At 53.9% G+C, this 10601-nt stretch overlaps 1 protein-coding gene across 1 annotated transcript; it reads left to right on the forward strand.

Annotated features, from left to right (window-relative positions):
* The first annotated feature begins 1872 nt into the window (after nt 1-1872).
* Nucleotides 1873-10466, forward strand: GPR156 (G protein-coupled receptor 156). The gene is made up of 9 exons (XM_010719021.3): nt 1873-3064; nt 3674-3810; nt 4012-4147; nt 4279-4389; nt 4484-4609; nt 5086-5181; nt 7549-7785; nt 8660-8818; nt 9065-10466. Exons 1-9 carry the CDS (start codon nt 2960-2962, stop codon nt 10244-10246), a joined length of 2289 nt encoding a protein of 762 aa, XP_010717323.1. The 5' UTR covers nt 1873-2959; the 3' UTR covers nt 10247-10466.
* Nucleotides 10467-10601: the final 135 nt, after the last annotated feature.

The following is a 10601-nucleotide window of genomic DNA, read 5'->3' on the forward strand; positions in this document are numbered from 1 at the left end:
TGCAGCGGGGCAGCGGGGGGCGAGAGGCTTTGGGGCCCCGCTTCAGGGATGTGGGCTCCGCGCTCGGGGTGCGGCACGGTGCCTGCAGATCACCTCCGGCCTCGCAACGGCGGTGGGCGTGAGACGGTGTGGTGTTTTTTTTTCCCTCTTTTGAAAGTCCCCGCACCCTGCAAGCTGTGTCCGTGCAGGGGGATGCTGAGCGGGAGCGGGTCGGCTGTGGGATGCGGGGATGGGAAGTTGTGGCTCTGGTGAGCTCGCTCCTCGGAATCCACGGGGTTTCATTGGAGTGGAAGGAGCAAAGGGGGGAAAGGCTGCGCCCAATCCCTCAGCAGGGCAGAGGGTCCTGTTTGGTCCTGCAGCACTGCACCCCCGCTCCTGCCTCGTTTGCTCGGGGGCAGAGTGCCGGGAGTGGCTCACGGCATCCCACTCGGCCTCAGCTGGACGTCAGCGTTGCAAACAGCCCGGGCCGTGCATTTTCCACTGCCCTACGGCCACCCTGCAGCCTGAGCGGGGCTCGGAGGAGAGCAGGGAAACCAGATCCCTGGAAACTGGCAGCCGTCACCCGCCCGCAGCCCGTGTTGAGTTGCAGCTGGCGTTTCTTGGCGCCCTTGATGTGCCGGCATCGCCTCGCCTGCACCGTGCCAGGGCGAGCCCGGTGGGAGCTGGCGTGGCTCTGACCCACGCGAGGCCCTGCCCAGGAGGCACCAGAGACTGCTCTGCCTCCTGTTTCAGGGTCGGAACCTGTCATCCGATTTCCAAGCTCCCGTCTGATGTTAAAAGGCAAAAATAATAAAAACGATGGTGAGCTTTTTTGGGTTGGCAGCATCCCTGCTGCCCGGCTTTGCAGTGCTGCCACTCTCACCCGACCTGCGGGAGCACACGGCTATGGGGCTGCGCAGGGCCAGTGTCTGATTGCAGGAGCTCCTCTCTGCCAGCTCCTGAAATGGTGAGCTCCTGGGGGACAGCCTCCATCTGCAGCACAACTTCATGGAAAAGTCCCGCTGCGGCCTCTCCCTCTGCACTTCCATAGTGCAGCGAGGAGAGAACCTCTATTTTAATTAAAACCCACACACCTCAGCCACTGGTTGAATTGCTCCTGTAAATAGCAAGCTGGATGGCTTTTTTTTGGGTGCAGTTATGGAGAGCAGTGAAGGCTGTGCCTCCCTGTGGCTGCCAACAGTGCGAGTGCCTGGAGGCCACCACTGCTGCAGCTCGGGGCCATGGCTCAGAGTGGTGCGTTGGGATAGGATTTGAATGGGAATGGCTGGGAAGAGGCAGATTTGCAAAGAGGGGAGCCCTCAGTGGGGATGGAAGCAGGAAGTGATGGCATCAGCAGCATGGATGGGCACCCAACAACACTTCCATATCTGGAATGTGGATGAGGATGAATGCATGGCACACTTTGTAGGGGTGGCTGGAAATGGTGTATGGGAAAGCTGAGAGGAGAGAGGAAGAGGCAATTTTTAAATAGCTGTGTTTGGGGGTGCTGCAGTAAGTGTAGCTTGGGATTTTTTTGGTCGCCTTGGGGTTGGCGATGCTGCAGGTTTCTCAGGTCAAACGAGAAGGGATCTTGTTGGGCAAGAATGGCAGAAGAGAGCAGCGTGAATCTTTCTCAGAAGCGCAAGAGTTTTCTGAATTGCAAAACCCATCTCATGTCATTCATCCTACTGGAAAAGCTATCAAATGGGTTGGTGGTTTAAGTGTGGGGCCCAGCATCCTGTCCTGATGGGATTGCTCCCCACCAGTAGGCTCCATCTCTCATCAGTAGAAGCATAAGCTCCACGGATTAGCAGAGGCTTCCTTCTTGGTCTTTCTCAGGTTGGATATTAGGAAAAAATGTCTTCTCAGAAGGAATGGTGAGGCAGTGGCACAGCTGCCCAGGGAGGTGGTGGACTCACCATCCCTGGAGGTGTTCAGGAAATGTGGAGATTGTTCTCTTATTTGCAAATTGACTTCTTTGGTTTTCCACCTTCGGATTCATCATGTTGTGACGCTGCTTTATTTTTGGGAGGAAGAAGTCACTTTCAAAGCTAGATGAAAAATATTTAGCTCAGGTGAAACCTTCATTGTGCCTACTTTGGGCTCAGGCATTTTGCATAGATTTTTCAGCTTCTTTAAGTTCGGGGTTTTATTCCTTTGCTTTTTCAAAAAAGGATCTGAAGGCAAGGAGAGAGTCGAGATTTTCAATTAGACATGAGCAATGTTGTTGAAGGATGTTTATACACCCGCATACAGTTGCTCAGCATCAGCAGACAAGTCATCTTGGGTCTTGGAGAATCTAAAGAAGCAGGTTGTCAACCCTGGAGACACTGAGTTGAATGCAAATTGCCTTTATCCAAAGTGTTTCCGAGGGGCAGCTTCATGTGGAGATGCGCTGGCTCTTGGTACCACTCATTGAGGGGTGGCTGGACATTACTGAGTTCACCCAGAGTTGCCCTGCAAGCTCCTTTCAGACACTTGTCCATCTGTGAGTGATGGGGGAGAGCCTCACCGTGTGCCGGGGCAGCCCCAAGGAACACTCCTGGAAAGAGTTGTTGCCTGCCTGCCACTACCAATGAACAGGGACAGAGCTTTCGCGCGTCCTCCCCAGCTGCTGGCGGCAGGAGCCTCGTTTAGGGCCGTGTACGGGAAGCTAATTAAAACCAGTGACAATGGTAATTGGGTAGGGATGCTTGAGTATAAGTATGACCTCATGTCTAAAATGGTAATGAGGCTATTAAAATCCCCACCGAAGAGGAGCAAAAGAGGCAGTGAGAGTGTACAGGGGCCGGGGTGCCAGGACTGGCACACACCTGGTCTCGGCTCGGCACTGGCTGCTGGAGGCCGCAATGACACCCACTCCATGTTGGTCTGCAGGGCACCCCGAGGGGCCGGGCAGGACGGTGCGGGATGGCACTGTGTCACCTGGGCACCCTGCGCTGAATCAGAGGCTGTTCTGGATGAAGGCTGAGGATGTGCTATGGAGCTGGGTTTCAACTGCTCTGACCTTTGCAATGGCCAGCCTGGCTTCAGCGACCAGGAGCAGCAGCAGCGGATGCTGCAGGAATTCTGCACTGTCACTATTGTACGTTTCCTCCGGGGAAGGGGATTTGGGAGGAGGGATGGAGAGGGGCAAGGGGCAACACGGTCCCCTCCTGCTAGAGGCTGCACGCTGGGTGTCCTTCTCTGCCCTTGGCCTTTCCCACCCCCTGCCACTTCAAAGGGCTTTTCAAATATTAATAGAGCAGCATTTAATTAAAAGTCACCATCTGCAGTAAGAGGCACCTGTCCCCACTGCTGGGCCAGCAGGAACAACTTGGTGACGCGTGTGCAGGCGTTTGGCTCCATGTGAGGCTGCTGCAGGGACTGGCCAAGCGCGGCCCTTAATGAGAGGGCCATAAGCTGCTTGGCTCCTCAGCCCTGGCAGCTTTGCTACAATTAATATTCCCCCTGCTAGGGCAAGGATTTACTCTGCTCAGTGGTAAACAAAGTGCTCCATCAACTTCACACAGTCACAGGCCGATGATGTCCAGGGAAACAGCAGCTGTTTTGTATGTGTGTGTGTGAGAGGGAGGAGTTTGGGAAGCGTGGTTGCATGTCCTTTGGGGCTGAGCAGCCATGCCAAGGAAGGGACCTCCCTCACTGGGAGCCCCAGAGATGTCCCCTTCTTCCTCACCCCTTCCACCTTCCTCAGACATCATCTGACCGCAGTGGGAAGAGCTCCCCATCCTTCTCTGCTGCCCTCCTGGGAGTTGTGTGGACATTTCTGACTGGAGGAGTCCTGCTTGCGCTCTTCTTCCTTGCTTTCACCATCCGCTTCAGGAAAAACAGGTGAGGGCCTCCCTTCCTGCTGCAAGGTCTTCCCCAGGGCTCAGGTTCAGTGCTGAGGGTACGCAGTAGGGCAGGGATGAGCCTGAGGGACAGCACGAGGCAAGCAAGGCCACCCTCATCCCTGCAAGGGGACCTCGTCCCAGTGCTGCTGGGCTGCTGCGCTCAGTAACTGTCACCACTTCCCTGCTTTGTCTCCTGGAGGATCGTGAAGATGTCCAGCCCCAATCTGAACATTGTGACCCTGCTGGGCAGTGGCTTGACTTACACTAGTGCTTACCTCTTCGGGATTCAGGAGCAGAGCCTGTCATCGAGGAAATCAGTGGAAATGCTCATCCAGGTGAGCAGGGATTGCCAGGATGGGTGCCCTCATACGTGTCCACATGCATGGATACGGGTGGGAGCTGGACACAAGTGTCAGCTGGGGCTCTATAGACATGTCCCCAGTCCAGCTCCTTTCCCTGCCTGCAGTTGCGACTCTGCCTGCTGTGTGTGGGAACCTCCCTGGTGTTTGGGCCCATCCTGGGGAAGAGCTGGAGGCTTTACAAGGTGTTCACCCAGCGGGTGCCGGACAAGCGGGTGGTGAGTACCAAGTGCCCAGAACAGCATGCAGCTGTTTGGGATAGCTGTTGCTACCACTGCATCATTCTCCTGTAACACTTCCACATGTTTGCAGATTATCAAAGACCTCCAGCTGCTGGCAATGGTGGCGGTGTTGGTGTTGGCAGATGCTGTGCTGCTCTTCACGTGGGTTTTCTCCGACCCGGTCCAGTGCTTCCGGAGCCGTAGTGTCTCATTGCGGGTAATGCGATGGTGCAGTGCTGTGCTGTGTCCTGTCTGAGTTCTGTTGGCAAAGCATTTGGAGGGGCTGTTTGAAAACCAGACAGAGAGATGAGCTGTGTAGCCTTCTGGATGCTCCAGGTTAGGCTTGTGTCTATGGCCTATTACACAGAGAATTATCAGCCACAGACCTGGAAGTGACATCTGGTAGCAGAGCCCTGCCTGGCTGAGTAGTGGGGTCCTGGTGAATGGCCAAAGCCAGTCTGTGCAGGTCACCTGGGTGCCACAGGAGAGCCCCTTGCCATCTGCAGTTGCTCTAGGAAAAGGTGTAACCAGCTCTGTAGAAATTGGCATACCACAACTTCCCTTTAAGTGTCTTCCTCAGCAGCACCGAGTTTGGCATTTCCCTTTAGGAGTGTGCAGACCCATTTGCCCATTGGTCTGTTTGCTCCTGGGCAGGACAGCAGTCTTCACTTCTGCCTTCCCATTGCCTCGTAGGCCACAGAGAAAGGCATGACCTGCTCAGTGAGCCGGATGCAGTCCTGTGCATCTCTTTATTCCGATCTTTGGCTCGTTCTCATTTTAGGGTTTAAGGTACGTAACTGATTTATTGATTCTCACTATATCTCGCCTCCTTTTTGATCTCACAGCCTAAACTGTTCAGAAGTATTCGTAACTTCACTGCCCTCTCAAGCCACATGTGATCTGAAGATCTCAGCTGCTCCTGTTCACCCTGAAATCCTCTCACCTCTATTCCTTCCCTCTTGCATTCCCTGTTAACCACTCTATCCCTGCTGTCTCTCCGGTTCTCACCTTGTACCCACCCACACCTCATCTCTCTTCCTCCTTAGAACTTCTGCCTTAATGTTTTCCAAAGCTCACTTTTTCCATGAGGCTTTGCTTGACCGCCCACCCCAGTGATGCACCATGCCCCTGAGTCCTCTGCCACCACATCAGGGAGGTGAGGTGCTGACGACAGGTGCTTTGTGCCTACCTGTACAGGATGTTTATCGGCTTAATTATACCACTGAAGCTCACTTTCACTGGTGTAGCGTTGTACGTGGCCATTCATATTCCAGGAGAGTTAGTTATACTGATGTAACTATGTAAGTGTAATTATAGCTGTAATTATCCGTGGTCTCATGTGTCTCTGGCAGAGGCTGGAAGCACTTCAGCGAGAAGATTTTGGTGAGATCACAGCCTGCCCTTGTGCATGGCTTCATCCGCTTCTGACTCACTGACCATCTACTAGGAACTATAGGAAAAAGAGTAGACAAAGGCCTCCAGACACTGTCCTTCTCCCCCTACACTCCATTTTAGAGACATTAGCTTACCTAGCCTAGCCTTAAAAGGTCTTTGGTGCTGTGGACTTCAGACCTCCCCTGGGCAGCCACTTTCAGTGCTGTGTCTCCATTCCTGACATTGTCTCCAGTAGTGTTAGGCTTCTTCAGGGCTTAGATGGGAATGCCTTTCCTGTAGACCGTTTTTGTTCCTCCATTCACAATAAAACTTTTTCGGTCATAGTTAATCTTAATTAGCAGTGCCTTCAGCCTGACCCCGATCCTATCTAGCAGGCATTTCTTTAATGGTTTCTTTGGAGTTAATCAGGACTTATACTAATGGGAGAGCAGGCTCCATCTCCATGTGTATGTAGCACTTCTTATCTTCCAAGGCATTACTGTGCTCAGCCCTTTGTGAAGCCACTCAGTGTATTATCCCGCTTTTGCTGGCACGCAGCAATGGGCAGCAATGGCTTGCCAAGGTCATCAATTGAATGAGGAGTGCAATCCTCGGCTCGGGATTTAAAACAACAACAACAAAACTTAGCCCTGTGTGCTTATTTAAAGTTCCAGTTTACCAGATGGCAATGTTTTTGTCTGTGTCCCTGGCAGACTATGTGAATTTTAAATGGCATTATGGTGCTTGCCCTCAGGATGTATGTTTGGAGGTGCCCTGTGGTGAGTGCTGTTACGATCCAGTGAATGTGGTTGTGGTCCAGTTAGGACTCACATGCTCCTATGGAGCAGGTCTGAGTGTCTGCCTAATTCCACGCTCTCTCACCACTGCTGCTCCCTGTGATAATTCACAGTGCTCTCAGATTGAGAGTCTACAGAATATGTGCAGCACTGGCCACAAAGCTCTTCTCGATGCCCAGATAACAATTTAATATTTATTAGCAGCAAAAGGCTGACAGCTGCACTTGCTGGGTGCCGCAGTGGTAATGTAGGAGTCACATTCCCGTTGTTTGGGTCTTTGCATTAGCAAGGAATATGTTAGATGGCATTTCCAAAGGATGCTTATGGCAGATCGTGCCCTGTGATAGAGAGGAAGACATGAAACACTCAGTGCTGCCTGCCAGTGTGAGCAGGGAGGGGGCTGCTGTGCGCAGAGCCCTTCTCCAGCCCCTGCACCATCACTGGAGTCGGGCAGGAAGCAGGGCAGGGAAAAGAATTGAACTGACTGGTTTCCTGGATTTCTATTTAGAGGCACCAAGGACATCCTCTCCCCTCCAGCCTACCCCCCTTCTTCTTCCTTCCTGCTGTTTCCTTCTGCACATCCTTCTGAGGCTCCTTTCTGCTCCGTCAGAGGTGTGTTGTTGCAGAATGTCTCCCACTGCCACATTCCCATGCAGAACGTCCCTGAAGGGACTTGTATCCCTCATCTGCCCTGGCTGCTCCCACTGCAGCATGCTGGAGAAAGTTTTCCCCCTCTCCAGGCCCATAGCATCGCTGGTCCCACCGCTGCCACTGGTCCTGACTTCCTGCCCAGCTGATGCTGACGCAGCATCCCTGTCCTGCGGCTGCTGCTCTCTGTGGAGTGCCTGCTGCACACACACAGGCTGCAGGATGCATCAGGATGGCAGCAAGTGTCTTGGCATGGGGTGGGAGCTGGCCTCAGGATGTCATTTTCCATGCTCTGCTAGCATCTGTGCTGAAGGCAGGCTCTGGCTTCTGCTTCCAGAGCGTGCTGCTGCTGTATGGGACATACCTGGCCGGCCTGACTGACAGCGTCAGCTCTCCGCCAGTCAACCAGTCCCTAACGCTCATCGTGGGGGTCAACCTCATCTTCCTGGTGGCCGGCACCGTTGTCTTGATTCACCGCTTCTTCCGCGCTTGGCACAACTTGCTCTTTGGTTTCACCTCTGGAGGCATCTTTGTGTGTACGACGACAATCAACTGCTTCATCTTTGTCCCTCAGGTACTGTGCCAGCTCTTGCCATTAGTGCGAAAAATACTCCCATTGTCACAGCGAGAGGAAACAGCTGCTTGCTTGGAGTTGGGTTTGCAGGGATGTTAGGGCTCGAGGAAATGAGGTGAGGAAGGGAGGAAGAGGTAAAGCTGAAGAAAGAGCAGATCTGTGCAAGAGTTGTGGGATCTCAGCCAGGCGCATAAATACCTGAGGGAAAAAAGGTCACTGCCTGCCTTGGAGATGCTCCTGCAGCTGATCAGTGCCATGTAAGCACAGAGCCCCAACCCCTGTGTTAGCAGCCCCTGAGGAGCTCCACGCCTGCTCGTGCTCTCTGAGCAAGGACGAGTGGCTGAGCTGTGCTGCTTTGTGCCTTCTGCCTCTGCTGTTCCATTGCTGCAGCCTGGAAGTCTCGAGCATTTTATTTATCCCGCGTCTTTTAATTCATCACCTTGTTTCTCCTAATGGGCTTGCTCTTCTATTGCTCGCCTGAGATTGATGAGTAGTGTGAACCGGGCTGTGCTAAGCACTAGACAAGAAAACAGACCCGAAGCACTGCCAGTTGATGGCTTGTCACCAACGATTTGGGGTGAAGGCTGTGTGCAATTCTCTTTGTTTCTCTTTGTTACAGGGTTGGGGGGAGAGAAGGGGGGGGGCTTTTGCTGCATGCTTGAAGGCTGCAACACAGGCAGGAGCTGACTATCTTGATGTTAGAAGCTAAGTCAGGGAGCAGGCAGGGTGTGGCTGTGTGGGATGCTCCCAGCAGCATCACTTCACTGCCTGTCTCCATGCACATCTATCACAGCCTTTGTCCCCCATGCCCCATCCTATTGTCTCCTCCCTGCTGTGGCTGCCTCCCCCCAGTAACAGCTCCTTGTGCCTGCAGCTCAGGCAGTGGAAGGCCTTTGAAGAAGAAAACCAGACTCTGAGCCACATGGCAAAATATTTCAGCAGCCCAAGCAGGAGCTACCACTCAGTGTACAGTGAGGAGCAGCTCTACCAGCTGATAGGGGAGAAGAACTCCATGAAACAGCTGCTGACAGAGGTAAAGGACTTGATGGCCTCTGTACTTCCAGCTTGATGGGGTGGGCAGCCCTTCATTACACCTCCATCCCCCCTCCTGAGAGGACAAGCTGGTTTGTTTTGTCCTATCATTCTGCATCCTCGTCCTGAAGTGTCAAAATTGGGGCATAACCTGTTTTTCTATTTAAAAAAAAGGTAAAAAAAAAAAAAGGAATGCAGAGATGGAGTGAGAGCAGAGAAGCTTGACACTTTTGTTTGTTTGATGCAGAAAAACGCCATGATTGAGAGCCTGCAGGAGCAAGTGAACAACGCCAAGGAGAAGCTGATGAGGCTGATGTCAGCAGAGGGTGGCTGCAGCCCTGCAGTGCCAAATCCCTGCACCCAGAGCACAGGGCAGCATTGCGAGAAGTGCAGCAGCACTGGGGATGTGCCCAGGGAGCACTGGCCCCTGGATACAGAAAAAGATGGGCAGCAAACCTCCTCTGTGCTGCATGCACTGCCTCACAGTCCCATGCCTCTTAGCAGCGATGCTCAGGACCTCTGGAAACATGTGAGCCATGTGCACGAACTATTGGAGGAGCCTGAGTGTTCACCAACACTGCTTTTTGACACGAGAAACAGCCTTGAACGCAGCCCAGAACATGCCCAGGAATATGGAATGCTTGCTGGGAAGCATCCTCTGGAGCAGGATGCCTCAGCTGGTGTGGCTGGAGAGCATCCCCCCAAGGTCAGCTATGTAAGCAGTGAGAAGCTGCAGGAAGTCTTGCAGGAGCTCAGCCTGGACAGCAGAACCTGCAGCCCAGCCTTCCCTACACACACAGGCGGGATGTGTGGGGCACAGGGGGGGCACCCAGCCGCCCGCAGCTCCCTCAGCCCCTATCTGACTCGACGGCGGCGACGTGTCCTGCTGCCTCCCACCTCCATTGACCTCCCTGCATCCCCTTGTGCCTGGTGCACAGCGGGCAGCAGGCCGGGCACCCGGAGCCATGGGGAGCCACCGTGCCTTGGGCCGGGTAGGGAAGGTGAGAGGGCTGGCAGAGGGCTCCCCCCGCCATCGCTGTCCTCTCCTTCCATCCCTGCCAAGGGCTGGCCAGGGCCACAGGGCTGGGCGGTGAGCGGCACAGAACTAGAGGGTTGCCGCAACATTTCCCTACAGGACTGGCGGCAGTGGAGTAGCCTGGGGATGCCGGCACATCCCATTCTGCACTCGCTGTACCACTACCCAGACTCGGACTCCAGCAGCAGCTCCGAAGAGGTATTTCCCTGCTGCCACAGGCCGTGTTGCCAGCTCTGCCTGCAGAGTCCCCGTGGCTCTCTGGGCAGTAGCAGCAGCAGCAGCACAGAGACAGATATGGAGCCTGGCGGAGCCGTGGGATGCTGGCTGGAGCCCCAGGGCAAGACTCAGCCTGTTGTGAACTTCAAAGAAGATCTGAAACCCACGTTTGTGTGACCACAAGCACCTATGCCTCAAAGGCGAGTGCCTCCTTCCTCCCAGAACGCACCATGTTAGAGGAAACAGCGATGCAGAAGTGCATCCCTCTGAGATGGGGATGGCAGGAGAGCTCACAGCCTGTCCCACCTCTGAACCAGGCCTTGAGGCCCAGGGCATGTTGGAGGCTCTCTGTTAAGGCTCAGTAGTATCTAAATTTAAGCGTGGAGTCCAAAGGTGACACTTCTGGATGTGTCCTTGTATTTTGTGTGGCTCGGTTGCATGGTCATAGGTTACACTCAGGTTGGCACTGAAGGGAAGGAGAAACAAACAGTCTTAAAAGAGGATCTGAAAAGGTCCTTCCTTTTTTTTTTTT

This window comes from Meleagris gallopavo, chromosome 1 (genome assembly GCF_000146605.3).
Source record: "Meleagris gallopavo isolate NT-WF06-2002-E0010 breed Aviagen turkey brand Nicholas breeding stock chromosome 1, Turkey_5.1, whole genome shotgun sequence".
Taxonomy (NCBI): Eukaryota; Metazoa; Chordata; class Aves; order Galliformes; family Phasianidae; genus Meleagris; species Meleagris gallopavo.

Excerpts from the sequence above, each read along its gene's own strand:
- GPR156 (XM_010719021.3), top strand. The coding sequence starts at position 2,960 with ATGGAGCTGGGTTTCAACTGCTCTGACCTTTGCAATGGCCAGCCTGGC. Across the intron at positions 3,065-3,673 it reads AATTCTGCACTGTCACTATT|ACATCATCTGACCGCAGTGG; the intron begins GTACGTTTCCTC and ends CACCTTCCTCAG. Across the intron at positions 5,182-7,548 it reads TTCTCATTTTAGGGTTTAAG|AGCGTGCTGCTGCTGTATGG; the intron begins GTACGTAACTGA and ends TTCTGCTTCCAG.